Source organism: Drosophila kikkawai, chromosome 2L, assembly GCF_030179895.1.
Source record: "Drosophila kikkawai strain 14028-0561.14 chromosome 2L, DkikHiC1v2, whole genome shotgun sequence".
Lineage (NCBI taxonomy): Eukaryota > Metazoa > Arthropoda > Insecta > Diptera > Drosophilidae > Drosophila > Drosophila kikkawai.
Genome location: NC_091728.1, coordinates 6325767 through 6340520, shown reverse-complemented (window position 1 = coordinate 6340520; position 14754 = coordinate 6325767). Strand labels below are relative to the sequence as shown.

Sequence of the window (14754 nt, the reverse complement as noted above, 5' to 3'; positions counted from 1 at the left end):
CGCAAAGGAGTTGGCAGGTCCTTTTAAACATCAGGCGCGTGGTGCGCGTTTCAAAAAACCTTTTCTCTCGGAAGCTAATAATACGCCGTTATAAACTGTGGACACGTGCTGCAATGGATGGGAAAAGGTCCACGCTTGTCCACTGGTTTCGCAAAGGTCTTCGGGTCCATGATAATCCGGCTTTATCACAGATTTTCTCTGCCGCCAACGCCGCGCCAGAGAAGTTCTGCGTCCGACCGATTTTCATTCTTGATCCCGGGATCCTCGACTGGATGCAGGTGGGGGCCAATCGCTGGCGATTCCTACAGCAGACCCTCCAGGATTTGGACGAGCAGCTGAGGAAACTCAATTCCCGTTTGTTTGTGGTGCGTGGGAAGCCTGTGGAAGTTTTTCCTCGGATTTTCAAGACCTGGCGCGTGGAACTCTTGACATTCGAGTCTGATATCGAGCCCTATTCCCTGTCTAGGGACGCAGCGGTCCAGAAATTGGCCCAGACCGAGGGTGTTAAGGTGGTAACACACTGCTCCCACACGATTTACAACCCAGAATTGGTTATATCCAAGAATTTGGGAAAGGCTCCGATTACGTACCAGAAGTTCTTGGGCATCGTGGATCAACTAAAGATACCCAAGGTTCTAGAGGTTCCTGATAAGTTGAAGGGGGTGGCTCAGCCCCCCAAAGATGACGTAGAGCAAGGGACACCAGCGGCATACGATTGCCCCACCATGGAGCAGTTGGTGAAGCGGCCGGAGGAATTGGGACCCAATAAGTTTCCCGGTGGCGAAACGGAGGCCCTCCGTCGCATGGACGAATCCTTGAAGGATGAAGTGTGGGTGGCCCGCTTCGAGAAGCCCAACACGGCGCCGAATTCCCTGGAACCGAGCACCACTGTTCTGAGTCCGTATCTAAAGTTCGGATGTCTTAGTGCTCGTCTGTTTAATCAGAAACTCAAGGAAATACTAAAACGCCAACCAAAGCACTCCCAGCCTCCTGTTTCGCTGATTGGACAACTTATGTGGCGGGAATTCTATTACACAGTGGCCGCTGCCGAACCCAACTTTGATCGTATGCTGGGCAACGTCTACTGCCTGCAGATTCCTTGGCAGGAGCAACCAGATCACCTGGAGGCTTGGACCCATGGTCGCACCGGTTATCCGTTTATCGACGCCATAATGCGGCAGTTGCGCCAGGAGGGGTGGATCCACCATCTGGCCCGGCATGCAGTGGCCTGCTTTCTCACCCGAGGAGATCTGTGGATCAGCTGGGAGGAGGGGCAGCGGGTCTTTGAGCAGCTGCTGCTCGATCAGGACTGGGCGCTTAACGCTGGCAACTGGATGTGGCTCTCCGCCTCGGCCTTCTTTCATCAGTATTTTCGGGTCTACAGTCCGGTGGCATTTGGCAAGAAAACGGATCCTCAGGGTGACTATATCAGGAAGTATGTGCAGGAACTAGCTAAATATCCCAAGGGCTGTATCTACGAGCCCTGGAAGGCCACGCTGGCGGATCAGCGTGCCTATGGATGCGTTCTGGGCACTGATTATCCACATCGCATTGTCAAACACGAAGTGGTGCACAAGGAGAACATCAAGCGGATGAGTGCCGCCTACAAGGTAAATCGGGAAGTACGCACCGGCAAGGAGGACGAAGACTCGTTCGAGGAGAAGCCAGAGGCGTCGACCTCGGGCAAACGTAAGGTGCGAAAGACAGCTGGAAGCGCCGCGAAGCGAAAGCGTTAGTATCGCACTGTTTGGCTACCTTTATTAGGGGTAGTTGTTATACTCTGTTAATTATTAAAATAGTACCTTCTATCTTGTAAACCTGTAAATTATTTCATTCATAACGAATTGGCCTTGAAGTAAACGTTCTTCCAACCGATTTGGTTACGCTGTTAAGCTCAGTTGTCGATCTGCTTTGGGAACTCCAGTAACATCAAATATTCCAGAAAAGTAAGTTTTTACTTTTGTCCAAAAGCCAAGGTAATTGTATTTTCTCCGGCTTTTTTGAAGGCCATGTTCCGCCTGATGATGTTGAGTAACAGGCTGACACTGCAGCGGAGTCTGGTGTCACGGTTAACTTCTCGCTCGATCATGTCCTCTGGGTGTCTCCGCCGCCCAACAGGCCAAGGCCAACCTACGAGCATCGAAGGCGTCACCGTCACCGACATCAACATCTTCGAATTGGCCAAGAACGATCTTGAGTTTAGTCAGAATTTCCTTAGCACCTTGTCGGCGCTGGACCAATCTCAAGATGCGGGGGAGCCAATGGACAAGGATGAGGGTGAATCATCAGCCCTTGATACCGATGGAATGCCGACCGGCGTTCCTAGTTCAATAATGGGCGTTGACGGCAGTCCAATCGATTCCATCGAGATCGATGGCTGGAGCTGGGAGGGAGATGATCCCACCGTGCAGAAGAACAGCAAGAATATCGACATCGGCAACGATGATGAGTACAAGGCCGAGTTGGCCCTCCGTGTGCCCGAGGTACGAGAGGGCCAAACAGAGTACAAGGGGATTAAGGTGAAGCTGCCTGTGTCAGCCAACGAGGATGTGGGCACCTATCGCTTCCGGCGCGATTCCGTGGACCTCAAGGAGCTCGGCGACGACACGCGTCTTGTCAAGTTCGACAAGGAGTAGGCGTTTCCAAACTGATGGGCAACTTAAGTTTCCCTCATTATACTTAAGCCTCCATGTTTTCCAAATTTGATCCGGATCTATTGTGTTGACCACCACTTTCACTTCACCCAGTTTACAACACTTCATTAAATCCGAATTAATTGTCAATATTAATATTATAAACTAAATAAAAAAATATATATGAGGGCATTTTATTCAAGAAGAGTATCATCACAGAGTTCATAATATAAATGCTATAAAAATCAAGATTTATATGAAGAAGGCCGGTATCAAAGTGGTGTGTTAGTAAGGTGTGGTCGGGGTTTCACGAGATTTAGAAGGTAATTGACTGGGATTTTTCGATTCAACTTTTTGTCAACAATCATGGATTATTAACCCGAATAGGACTAAATATTTATAATAAACAGATCGTTCTTGATTGAAGACAGTTGCTTTTATTTTTAACAAGACGCAGTTGTTTCTTACATTGAACCAATTATATTTTAAAAAAGGTTTCTTGGGTAATATTAAAAAATAATTTATTAACAATTATTTCGTTAGATTTTGGTTAGCATATTTGCCTTGGAAGTAACTTCATCCCAATCGAGCTAAATCAGTTGTTCACCTGAGCGAGAACTTCAGTCATATTGAATATTTCGGCAAGATAGGACCCTCCAATTTTCAAATTGAAAACTAAGGTAATAATTTTACCAACATTTGTTTTAAATTTCTTGGTTTTTCTGACACCGCATCTTGTTCATATAGATTATCTCTCGAGCACGCTTAAAACGTTAAAAAGGCAAAAACCATGTTTCGCTTACTGATGCTGGGGAACAAGTTGTCGGTGCAGCGGAATTTGGTCACCCGACTGACGGCTCGTTCCAACGTGCCTGCCGGTCTGGTCTACCGCTCTGCGCATCGCTCCCGTGTTATCGACGGCGTCGTGGTTGTGGACGTTAATCTGGACGATATGTCAAAGGGCGATATAGAGTTTGCTCGCAGTTTCGCCAAATCAGTATCGTCTTTGGATCGCTCCCTCTTCCAGACGGCTGTGGGACCGGCGGGCAAGACCGAGAACCAATTGCCTTCGTTGGAGGACGCTGTTCCCGCTGATGGATCGCTGCCGGCTGGTACTCCCAGTACCGTGATGGGCCAGGACGGCAAACCCATTGTCCACGTCGAGATTGACGGCTGGAATCAGGATAATGAGGAAGGGGAGGATGCCTCCGAGCCGAAGAACAACCAGGATGCTAACATCAAAGGCAATGAAAGTGCCGATAAGTAGACGATAACTACAAGGAGTGAAACATGATTTTTGTTTGAGCCCATAAGCCGATGTTTTGTTGTAAAAATTGTTCGAATCTCTTGATCGACACGTTAGGGAAAGCAATTTAAAAATATTTTAAATAAAGTTGATCAACGCTTGTTTAGAGGCGTGTATTGCGAACTAACACTATTTAAATTTATATCAATAGATAAAGCAAAAAGTGAATATATTCCACCGTAGTTTTGCTTCTCGCATTCACAGCTTTTTTCGAGTCCAGATGCTAATCCAAGCGGACAGACAGCTGGACGGACAACCAATGGCAATATGCAAAATTGCAAAATTGTTTGGCGTTCGTTTGATGATTATCATCTGGGCGACATTGACGCGGACATGGCCACTAAGAACTGCCAGTTGGCGACCGCCCGACTTAAATGAAAACCCAATCCCACTATAGAGACCGTGGGGGGACAACCCACTTGCACTGGTCATATCACAAAGGATCGTTTTGTGGTCAATGGCAACCGAAACCGGGGCAAACACTTGCCATAAATTGCATTAAAAGCGGGCCAGGAGCGAAAACTACTCGTAACAATGCAGCGGACATAAACATGCTGCAAAATGTTTGTAGGCTCTAAACCAAAATTGAATTTGCGGTTTTGCCTGCGGGAACGGTGGATGTGGGCGTGGTTCGTGGTGCTGTGTTGGGGCATTGCAAATAACTGTAAATGAAGCTAAAATGCGGTCAACCGAATGGGGGATGCAATAAAAATGGCCAGGGGCAAATGCAATGGGATGTGAGAGCTGGGTTCTTCAGGGTTGATATGAAGATTCAAATCGAATTGAATTGTTTCTTTCTATAGGCCCAATCGAAATATGAAAGAAATACAAATTTATGTTGCTGTCTCCTTAAAATTGTAATTTTATTGTCTCCTTCCAACGTGATACATATTTAATGAACAATTTTTAGGATTACAATTTTTAAAAATAGTCGGGATTAAATAAAGAATTTTTCGGAATACAAAATTATGTATGAAAATTATGTATTAAGAAAATCCGGATTAATTTTGGTATCTTTATCCCGTTCTTTTTGTTCGTTATACATTCATATCTAAAATTTCGTATCCCTGCGATGGGTGGTGTTCGATTGGAGCTGCTGTTACTGGTGGCGATACAGGACGACTGTTGGCTTCGCAAATATAATGGTTTAGCTGGCTGCAATACTTGGTTTTCATTTTATGGCTACTAGCCCTTAGCTTTACGCAATCATATGCATATTTATAACTTGGCTGCCTATGGGACCACATAAGAAAAGGAGCTTCTCGTCCGGAAGTGTATGATATGAAGTAATGATTTGAGTAAAAATCTATGATGTCTACCCAATAGGATGAATGTCTTAAGTGATTAGCTATAGCGTACCACTCTCGATAGTTTTGGATGCTCACCAAGTGGGCATCCATTCTTTCACATTTATCGCGAGCATCGAACCAGTCAAGTTTGTCATAGTGCTCAATATAGTAATATTTTCCTCCAATATTCTGGAAACAGCTCTGTAGATAAATAAATAATAGAATAATTTGGAATTAAGTAAATTAAAGGTATACCAAAATAAACTCGACGAGTTTCCCAGAAATTCTGGACACAATCTTTTTAATAGGCATTAATCTAAAATGTCAAAAGTATATCAATTGATCTCGAGCTTTAATTTTTCAGACTCTTCTGTTACGCACTCAATAATTTTTTTGTATTAGTTTTGGACACCTGATTTATACTTACCACACAGCATACAACTCCGAAAAATAAGAGAACTGTAAGAAAACGCATCTTGTTAAATAATTAATTAAATCTGGCGATTTTTCCCGGTAGTCAGCGCTTTTATAGACTGTGGCAGCGACAACAGTTTAATTATCTTGATTCAATATATAAACATATATTTAATGTTTCCATTGAATTTAAAGGGAAAAACACACTTTACCCTAGTTCTGAGAACTCTTATTCTAGGAATTTGTAAACATGGGAACCTTCTGTAGTATTTACATCTTGAAAGTCTTGACCTGTGGGTTCGAACTTCGGCGATACGAAATGAATGTTCATATATGTACATATGTTCTTTTTCTTGAGAGTTCGATTTATTGCAGCAATAATTGGATTGCTTCATTGAATTCTTTGGAACCATCAAGTAACCCTTAACACCAGTTTTTAATTTATAGATTAATTATAAATTCAATATATAAATCTAAAGAAATACTTGTTGATTTCAGTTGCTGCTGCATGAAAGATGAGTACCCTTATAAAGTCATTCAATTGACAAGTCATTTTATTGTAGAAAATGTATTGAAAATAAACATAAACATTAAACTATTTTCCAAATCTTAGTCTGCCGTGGTTAATAATAACTAAATTATTTTGCTGATGAGGGTCAATAATAAAATCACGTAGTACACAGATAAAAAAGTCATCGAAAAAATCAAGAATATTGGTATTGATTTAAGCATGCGATTTTTATTTATTTTTAACTAGAATAAATAATCCCAAAAATTCTTTATTTAAGAATGACCATTCTTAAAATATATATTTTTAGCACAGAGAGAGAGATAAAGATCTTTTGTTGCTATAACCTTGAAATTTTGATTGTACTGTTTCTTTGTACCTCGATATTAAATCAGGAATTATTGGGATTAACATTGTTTTGAATAGTTGGGATTAAATCAAGTATTTCTCGGATTATAAAATTGATTATGTTCGTACTAATATTAAGAAAGTCTGGGACTGGCATGGAATTAATTCTAAGTCGGATTAATTTTGGTAACTTTATCCCGTTCTTCTTGTTCGTAATACATTCTTATCTAAAATTTCGTATCCCTGCGATGGGTGGTGTTCGATCGGAGCTGCTGTTACTGGTGGCGTTACAGGACGACTGTTGGCTTCGCAAATATAATGGTTTTTCTGGCTGCAATTCTTGGTTTTCATTTTTCGGTTACTAGCCCTTAGCTTTACGCAATCATATGCATGTTTATAAAGTGGCTGCCCATGGGACCACATAAAAAAAGGAGCTTCCCGTCCGGAAGTGTCTGATATGAAGTAATGGTTTGAGTTAACATCTCTGATGTCCACCCAATACAATGATCTTCTTAAGTGATGAGCGATAGCGTGCCACTCTCCAAAATTTTGGATGCTCACAAGGTGGGCATTCATGCTTTTACATTTATCGCGGGCATCGAACCAGTCAAGTTTGTCATAGTGCTCAATATAGTACAATTTTCCTCCAATATTCTGGAAACAGCTCTGTGGATAAATAAATAATAAAATAATTTTATATTAAGTAAATTAAAAGGGATACCGAAATAAATTAGGTTTATTGACTCGATGAGTTTCCCAGAAATTCTGAACACTAACAGTATTCCGAGGGATCTCGAGCTTTAATTTTGCAGACTCTTCTGTTTCGCTCTTTAATATTTTTATAATAGTTTTGGACTCCAGATTTATACTTACCACACAGCATACAACTCCAAAAACTAAGAGAACTGTAAGAAAACGCATCTTTGTAAATAATTAATTAAGACTGCCGATTTTGTGCCGCTAGTCAGCGTCTTTATAGCCTGTGCTGCCACCCAGTATAATTATCTTGTTTCAATATATATATGGACATACTTATATTTAATGTTTCCATTGAATTTAAAGTGATTACACAATTTACCCTTAGTTCTGAGAACTCTTATTCTAGGAATTTGTAAACATGGGAACCTTCAGTAGTATTTACATCTTGAACGTCTCATATGTACATATGTATGTATATGTGGCAGCTTAAATTTTGACGTATAGATTAATTATAAAGTCAATATACCAATATAAAGAAATACTTGTTGATTTCAGTTGCTGCTGAATGAAAGATGAATACCCAAATGAAGCCATTCGACTGATAATTATTGTAAAAAAATTATTGCAAATTAAACATTAAACATTATATTAAACTATTTTCCAAATCTTAGTTTGCCGTGGATAATAATAACTAAACTACAGAATTTTTGGGATTACAATTTTTTTGAATAGTCCGGACTTAATCAAGAATTTTTCGGATTGAAAAAATTAAGCATGTATATACTAAGATTTTGTTCTTGGTACATTCAAATCTATAATATCGTATCCCTGCGACGGATGGTGTACGATTGGAGCTGTTGTTACAGGGTAAGACACAGGACGCTTATTGGTCTCGCAAATATAATGGTTTTGCTGGCTGCAATACCTGGTTTTCATTTTATGGCTTTCCTGTGTCAGCTTCACACAATCATAATCTGCTTCACAACTTGGGTGCCCATGGGACCATTTCAAAAAAGGAGCTTCCCGTCCGGAAGTGTCTGACATAAAGGTTAAGTCTGACTCAACATCTCTGATGTCCACCCAGTAGGACTTGGAGCTACTTAAATAATCAGTGATAGAGTCCCACTCTCGATAGTTTTGGATGCTAACCAAGTGGGCATCCATTCTTTTACATTTATCGCGAGCATCGAACCAGTTAAGTTTGTCATAGTGCTGAATATGGTAATATTTTCCTCCAATCTGCCGAAAATTCTGGGAATAGCTCTGTGGAAAAATAAATAAATAAAATAATTTGGGATTAAGAAAATTATAAGAAAGAACAAGATAGATTAGATTTTTAATACGAAATAATTACGGAACATTTTTGTTTAAAAAGGCACTAATATTAGAGTTCGATAGTAACTCTTCTGAAAAAATTCCGCAGCACTAACGCCTCGATTTACGTATGTATTTGAAATCAAGCAGACTAGACCTCGGGGTTTAAGTTTTCACAGCAATAACAAATTTAGTTTTCTCTCTTTCCTTATTTTCACATTAGTTTTGGACTCCTGATTTATACTCACTTCTCGGCAAACAACTCCGAATACTAAAAGTACTACAAGTAAACGCATCTTGTCGAATAAACAGCGAAGACTGGCGATTTATTCCCGACAGACAGGGCTTTTATATTCTGTGGCAGCAACAACTGCATCATTAACACAGTAGAATTATCTTGTTTCAATATATGTATAATGTTTCCATTGAATTTAAAGAGATTACACAATTTAACCTAGTTCTGAGAACTCTTATTCTAGGAATTTGTAAACATGGGAACCTTCTTCTTCTTCTTATAAATTCAATATACCAATATAAAGAAATACTTGTTGATTTCAGTTGCTGCTGAGTGAAAGATGAGTACCCAAATGAAGCCATTCAACTGATAATTATTGTAAAAAATTTATTGCAAATTAAACATTAAACTACTTTCCAAATCTTCGTTTGCCGTGGTTATAATAACTAAATTATTTTGCTAATGAGGCTCAATAATAAAATCATGTACATCGAAAAAATTAAGAATATTGGTATTAATTTAAGCATTCAAGTTACGAAGAACTATTGTAAATTCCTTTTAATTTGAGCTTAATAACAAAAGTATAATCCCTTTTTATTACTTTGCATTTATTTTGAAAAGATTAAATATTAATGTAATTTTTCGTGGCAAATAATTGCCGAGTTTAATAAGAATTTTTAAATGAAAACCATCTGCAACAGATAGCAATTGCTTGAATTCAAGTTATAAAGAACTGATGTAATCTATTTTTATTAATTTGCATTTAATTATATATTTATGAATGTGTTGTTCCTAAGGGTAAACCATTGCGAAATTTATTGAGAATAACTGATAGCAATTGCTTGAATTCCAGTTACGAAGAACTGATGTAAATTCTTTTCGATTTTAACTGATAAGAACCAAGGATTACATGAAGCAATCAATTTATTGTAAACTGTTGCTGATTACACACATGAGATCGTCTATAAAAACGCAGACAAATGGCAAAGATTGCACAGTCTTCATTATCTTCATTGTCTTTTCTTGGGGAACCATTAAACCATATTTGACATAATGCGTCAGTTTATAGTACTCTTGGTTTTTGGCATCGTTTGGCATCACAGCCACGGAAGAGAAGTGGTGAGTTTAATCAAAACTATATAATATAATAACTAAATTTCTTATTTGTGAAAAGTGTATTAAAAATAAAACACATTAAGTTATACTTGTAAAGTACTTTTTCTTGCACTATTAATGAGAGTGTTTCAGTTTAGTAACAATTGTATTAATTGACCAATATTTCTGTTCCTTTACCCACAGCGCTTTTCTAAGGACTTTAAAAAGATTGGATCTAAGTATTACTATATTGAGGATAATGATGAACTGGACTGGTTCGATGCTAGCGACAAATGTGAAAGCATGAATGCCCACTTGGTCAGTATCAAAAATGTTAACGAATGGGCTGCTATCAACAATCACTTGACCCAATGCAAAGACTATTGGGTGGACATCAGAAACGACGGAGATGAGTTCGTATCAGAAGCTACCGGAGAGGAGGCTCCATTTTTAAAGTGGGCCCCAGGCCAGCCAAATAAGCAACAAAATTATGATTGTGTTAAGCTCCAGAAAGGATGTCATTGCATGAAAACCAAATATTGCAGTCAAAAGAACTATTTTATTTGCGAGGCCAACATGACACCAACGAAACCATACGAAATTTTAGATTTAAGATATAAAAATTAAAAAAAAAAACTAGTCCTAATTTTTATAATGTTGTTACTTTCCATGAAAATAAACTGTTTTAAATCACATATTCACTCACCTGATATAAATTTTAAATACCGCTACAACTCTGAGTATTACAATGGCATCGTTAAAGGGTTCTCTAGACGGATGCAACCATCATCAATATCCAGCAATCAATAGTCGATGAGCCAATTGAAGGCAAAGCCGACCATAAATGCCTGCACACCTCTTAAAAGTCATCAAAGCTGTTATCTAATGGAATTCTTAAAATTCTGCCAGGCATCCAGTTTTGAGTAGCAGCTTAAATTTTGACTTATAGATTAATTATAAATTCAATATAATTCCAATACATATAAAAAAATACTTGTTGATTTCAGTTACTTCTAAATAAAATATAAATGACTTTATTCAACATTAAACATTAAACATTACATTATACATTATCTTAGTGCCGTGGATAATTATTACTAAAGTATAGAATTTTTGGGATTACAATTTTATTGAATAGTCGGGATTAAATTAAGAATTTTTCGGATTGAAAAATTAAGCATGTTAAGCATACTTATATTAAGAAAATCCGGGATTGGCATAAAATTAATTCTAAGTCGGATTAATTTTGGTAACTTTATTTGATTATTTGTTTCCCTATGCACTCATATCTAAAATTTCGTATCCCTGCGATGGGTGGTGTACGATTGGAGCTGATGTTACAGGGTAAGACACTGGACGACTATCGGATTCGCATATATAATGGTTTCTCTGGCTGCAATACCTGGTTTTCATTTTATGGCTTCTCTTTGTCAGCTTCACGCAATCATAATCCTTTCTACAACGTGGGTGCCCATGGGACCATTTAAGAAAAGGAGCTTCCCGTCCGGAAGTGTCTGACATGAAGGTAAAGTTTGACTCAACATCTCTGATGTCTACCCAGTAGGACTTGCATCTTGATAAATGATCAGTGATAGAGTCCCACTCTTGATAGTTTTGGATGCTAACCAAGTGGGCATCCATGCTTCTACATTTATCGCGGGCATCGAACCAGTCAAGTTTGTCATAGTGCTCAATATAATAATATTTTCCTCCAATCTGCTGGAAATTCTGGGAATAGCTCTGTGGAAAAATAAATAAATAAAATAATTTGGGATTAAGAAAATGATAAGAAAGAGCAAGATAGATTATGTTTTTTGATACGAGGAGTTCCCCAGAAATTATCCCGTTGGGATTCTGGGACACGCTCGTTTAAAAAGGCACTTATATTAGAGTTCGATCGTATCTCTAAACAAATTCCGCTGCACTAACGATTTTTCTGGCATAAGTCAAGCTTCGAATTCGTATGTATTTGAAATCAAGCAGACTAGGCCTCGGGCTTTAATATTGCACAGCAATTCTCTCTTTCCTTATTTTCACATTAGTTTTGGACACCTGATTTATACTCACTTCTCGGCAAACAACTCCGAATACTAAAAGTACTACAAGTAAACGCATCTTGTCAAATAAATAGCGAAGACTGGCGATTTATTCCCGACAGACTGGGCTTTTATATTCTGTGGCAGCAACAACAGTATCATTCCATTGTTTCAATTAAATTCGTGGTGATAAACTTAATTTTAATTCTGAGAACGCTCAGCCTATGAATATTAAATGAATATATGCATTTTTTTCTGAGTCATCAACTAACAAAATTCTTATTACTTTTGGCTGTTAAAATTTTTGAAAATAAAGTGAAAGGTTAAGTTATAGTTCGACAATTTCAAGTGATAAGAAATTTGTATATGTATGAATAATTAACAAAAGAAATATACTCATTAATGCCCGATTTTAATTTTGGCAGATAGTAGGGGGGCTTATTAAAAATTTACGGTAGTGACGTGTCAGTTTATTTAGTAAACTTTAATTTACTAATTGATTAATTTCATTAAGTTATTTAATTTCATTTAATTTCCATTTTATTGACATTATCTTTTTAAAGAAACTTCTCTTATTGGAAAAATCTATTATTAAAGCTAAGGCCCCTTGGCGTTTCCGCTTCTCTTAAGCCCCATTGCCAGCATCCAAGTAATTAAAAAATATACGCAAATTACAGGACACACACACAATGGAAACAGCAGCAACAACAACAACAACGGCAATGGCAATCATAATGATTGCACGAAACGTAATGCAATTTAATGGTCAACAACAGTCAGGGGATAGGGGAACAGGCGGGCATCATGACCACACTCGGACACGGCCCGGAGATAAAACAGAAACAGTCAGCAGAGTTTGAAGTGTTGCAGATATTGGTCAAAAGTGCTGCCACCGGATTTCGTATGGTACACTTTGAGAAGAGGAAAATCTAATGTATTCAATTTAACAATTAACAAAATTTATTTAATTTTTTAAGCTTTTTTTTATATTTTAGAAAATAGTATATAATTTGTGAAATTGCTCTTAACTCAAGAAAATAACTAGAACTATTAAATAGTATGGAATATATATAATTTCATAAAGAAAATATATAATACACGTTTTGGAAAGATGCAATCTTCGGTGGAGTGGTAAAGAAAGAATATATTATATTTCGAGTGCATGGGTGAGGTGAGGAAACTGGATTGGACAACAAAAGCCGCACGAGAGATAACCGCCCACATGGACAGTTATCGCTGGACACCAGAGAGTGAGACAGAGCCAGGGCAACCGGGAACGTAGGCGGATGAACTGATGTACGGACGGACGGCGACAAAGTGCGTTCACATAATAATAATGGAAATAATTTAACTTATTGGATTTTAATGGGATTACACATGCGCAACATGGCCAGTGTGGGTATTAAAAGTTGGTCAACTTCTGTAATGGCCCTTGGCCAATGCTCCTTTAGCCCTCTTCTGCCGGCGGAAATGCCAGCCAACCGATGATGATAACGTTAATGATTATGATGATGTTGATGGCCTCCGGTTTTTTGGTGAGGAACGAAAAGAAAATGTGGAGAAGGGATCTGAAGGGCTGATCGATCCATTTAAAGCTGATTGCTTTGATTGCATCTCGGCTGGCTGCTCTATTGATTATTTTGAGTGCAATCCTATAATATTATGTGCACGAGGATATTCTTTCAAACATTTAAATAGTAATTGCATTGGACTCTCACACATATTTAAATTCTGATGAGACCACCAGAGGCCTTTCTCTTCTGGCTACCAAAAAAACCCAACGTTGGCTGGCTGGGTTGCGTTTTCATTTAAAAACCGCACTAGTCCGGCGTCTGATGTCTGGATGTCGAATGTCCGGCTGCTGCCCGGATGTCTGAGTGCCTGACCTACTACCGGAGGGCCTAACTTTAGCTGTGGTAGTTACAGTTGCCGGAAAAAGTTTTTCCCATCAGCCGGGCCAGCCGTCGTCATGCCCATTTCCACTCCCATCGTCATTTCAAATGGCCACACCGCATGGACCACAACTAACCAACCACATCATTTCCAGTCGCAAACTGCCGGCAGTGAGTTTCCACGGTCATTTGTGTTCATGTCCATATCCATGTCGTTGGTATATTGCTGCAGACGACTTTGATATGGGCTCTTCCATCTAAAAGTTCTATAACCTAAGCTTATCTCCGCGTAGTTCAGGGAGAGGTCACAACAAAGAACAAAATGTATTTCTTATCACTAGAAAAAAAACTGGACTTAATAAGAAAAGTATAATCTATAGTTTTAAATAATTATAAGTAAACAATTGACATATTTATTATGAAGTGATGACAATCGCTTGAATTCAAGTTATGAAGAACTGTTGTAAGTTTCCTTTAATTTGAGCTTGATAACAAAAGTATAATCTCTGTTTATTATGTTGCATTTAATTTGAAAAGATTAAATTGCCGAGCTTAATAAGAATTTTTAAATGAAAACCTTCTGCAACAAATAGCAATTGCTTGAATTCATGTTATGAAGAACTAATGCAAATTCTGTTTAATTGGAGCAACAAACAAACAAAAGTATAATCTCTGTTTATTATATTGCATTTAATTTGAAAAGATTAAATATTAATGGGTTGTTCCTCAGGGTAAACAATTGCGGAATTTATAGAGAATTTATAATTGAAAACCATCTACATATAACTGATAGCAATTGCTTGAATTCCAGTTACGAAGAACTGATGTAAATTCTTGTCAATTTTAACTGATAAGAACCAAGGATTACATGAATCAATCAATATATTGTAAAATGTTGCTGATTACACATTTGAGATCACCTATAAAAACGGAGACGAATGGCAAAGAGTTCACAGTCTTCATTGTCTTTTCTTGGGGAACCATT

General features: G+C 38.3%; 4 protein-coding genes across 4 annotated transcripts; all 4 read left to right on the top strand.

The window, feature by feature from the left end:
* The first annotated feature begins 19 nt into the window (after positions 1-19).
* Positions 20-1892, top strand: phr6-4 ((6-4)-photolyase). Its single transcript, XM_017166717.3, has one exon. The coding sequence runs from the start codon at positions 114-116 to the stop codon at positions 1734-1736; it is 1623 nt and encodes a 540-aa protein (XP_017022206.1). The 5' UTR covers positions 20-113; the 3' UTR covers positions 1737-1892.
* Positions 1797-2830, top strand: LOC108074603 (uncharacterized). Its single transcript, XM_017166719.3, has 2 exons — positions 1797-1946; positions 2007-2830. Exon 2 carries the CDS (start codon positions 2010-2012, stop codon positions 2634-2636), a length of 627 nt encoding a protein of 208 aa, XP_017022208.1. The 5' UTR covers positions 1797-1946; positions 2007-2009; the 3' UTR covers positions 2637-2830.
* Positions 2831-3160: 330 nt separating this feature from the next.
* On the top strand, positions 3161-4066 carry LOC108074519 (uncharacterized). The gene is made up of 2 exons (XM_017166597.3): positions 3161-3313; positions 3381-4066. The coding sequence occupies exon 2, from the start codon at positions 3424-3426 to the stop codon at positions 3898-3900; it is 477 nt and encodes a 158-aa protein (XP_017022086.1). The 5' UTR covers positions 3161-3313; positions 3381-3423; the 3' UTR covers positions 3901-4066.
* A 3953-nt stretch (positions 4067-8019) lies between these two features.
* Positions 8020-10468, top strand: LOC108074488 (accessory gland protein Acp29AB-like). The gene is made up of 2 exons (XM_070283282.1): positions 8020-8064; positions 10046-10468. The coding sequence occupies exons 1-2, from the start codon at positions 8035-8037 to the stop codon at positions 10466-10468; spliced, it is 453 nt and encodes a 150-aa protein (XP_070139383.1). The 5' UTR covers positions 8020-8034.
* Positions 10469-14754: the final 4286 nt, after the last annotated feature.

Bases quoted from the DNA above. Each gene is read 5' to 3' on its own strand.
- LOC108074519 (XM_017166597.3), top strand. From the start codon at position 3,424: ATGTTTCGCTTACTGATGCTGGGGAACAAGTTGTCGGTGCAGCGGAAT.
- phr6-4 (XM_017166717.3), top strand. From the start codon at position 114: ATGGATGGGAAAAGGTCCACGCTTGTCCACTGGTTTCGCAAAGGTCTT.
- LOC108074603 (XM_017166719.3), top strand. From the start codon at position 2,010: ATGTTCCGCCTGATGATGTTGAGTAACAGGCTGACACTGCAGCGGAGT.
- LOC108074488 (XM_070283282.1), top strand. From the start codon at position 8,035: ATGGTGTACGATTGGAGCTGTTGTTACAGG. The intron at 8,065-10,045 runs GTAAGACACAGG...CTTTACCCACAG, and splicing joins ATTGGAGCTGTTGTTACAGG to CGCTTTTCTAAGGACTTTAA.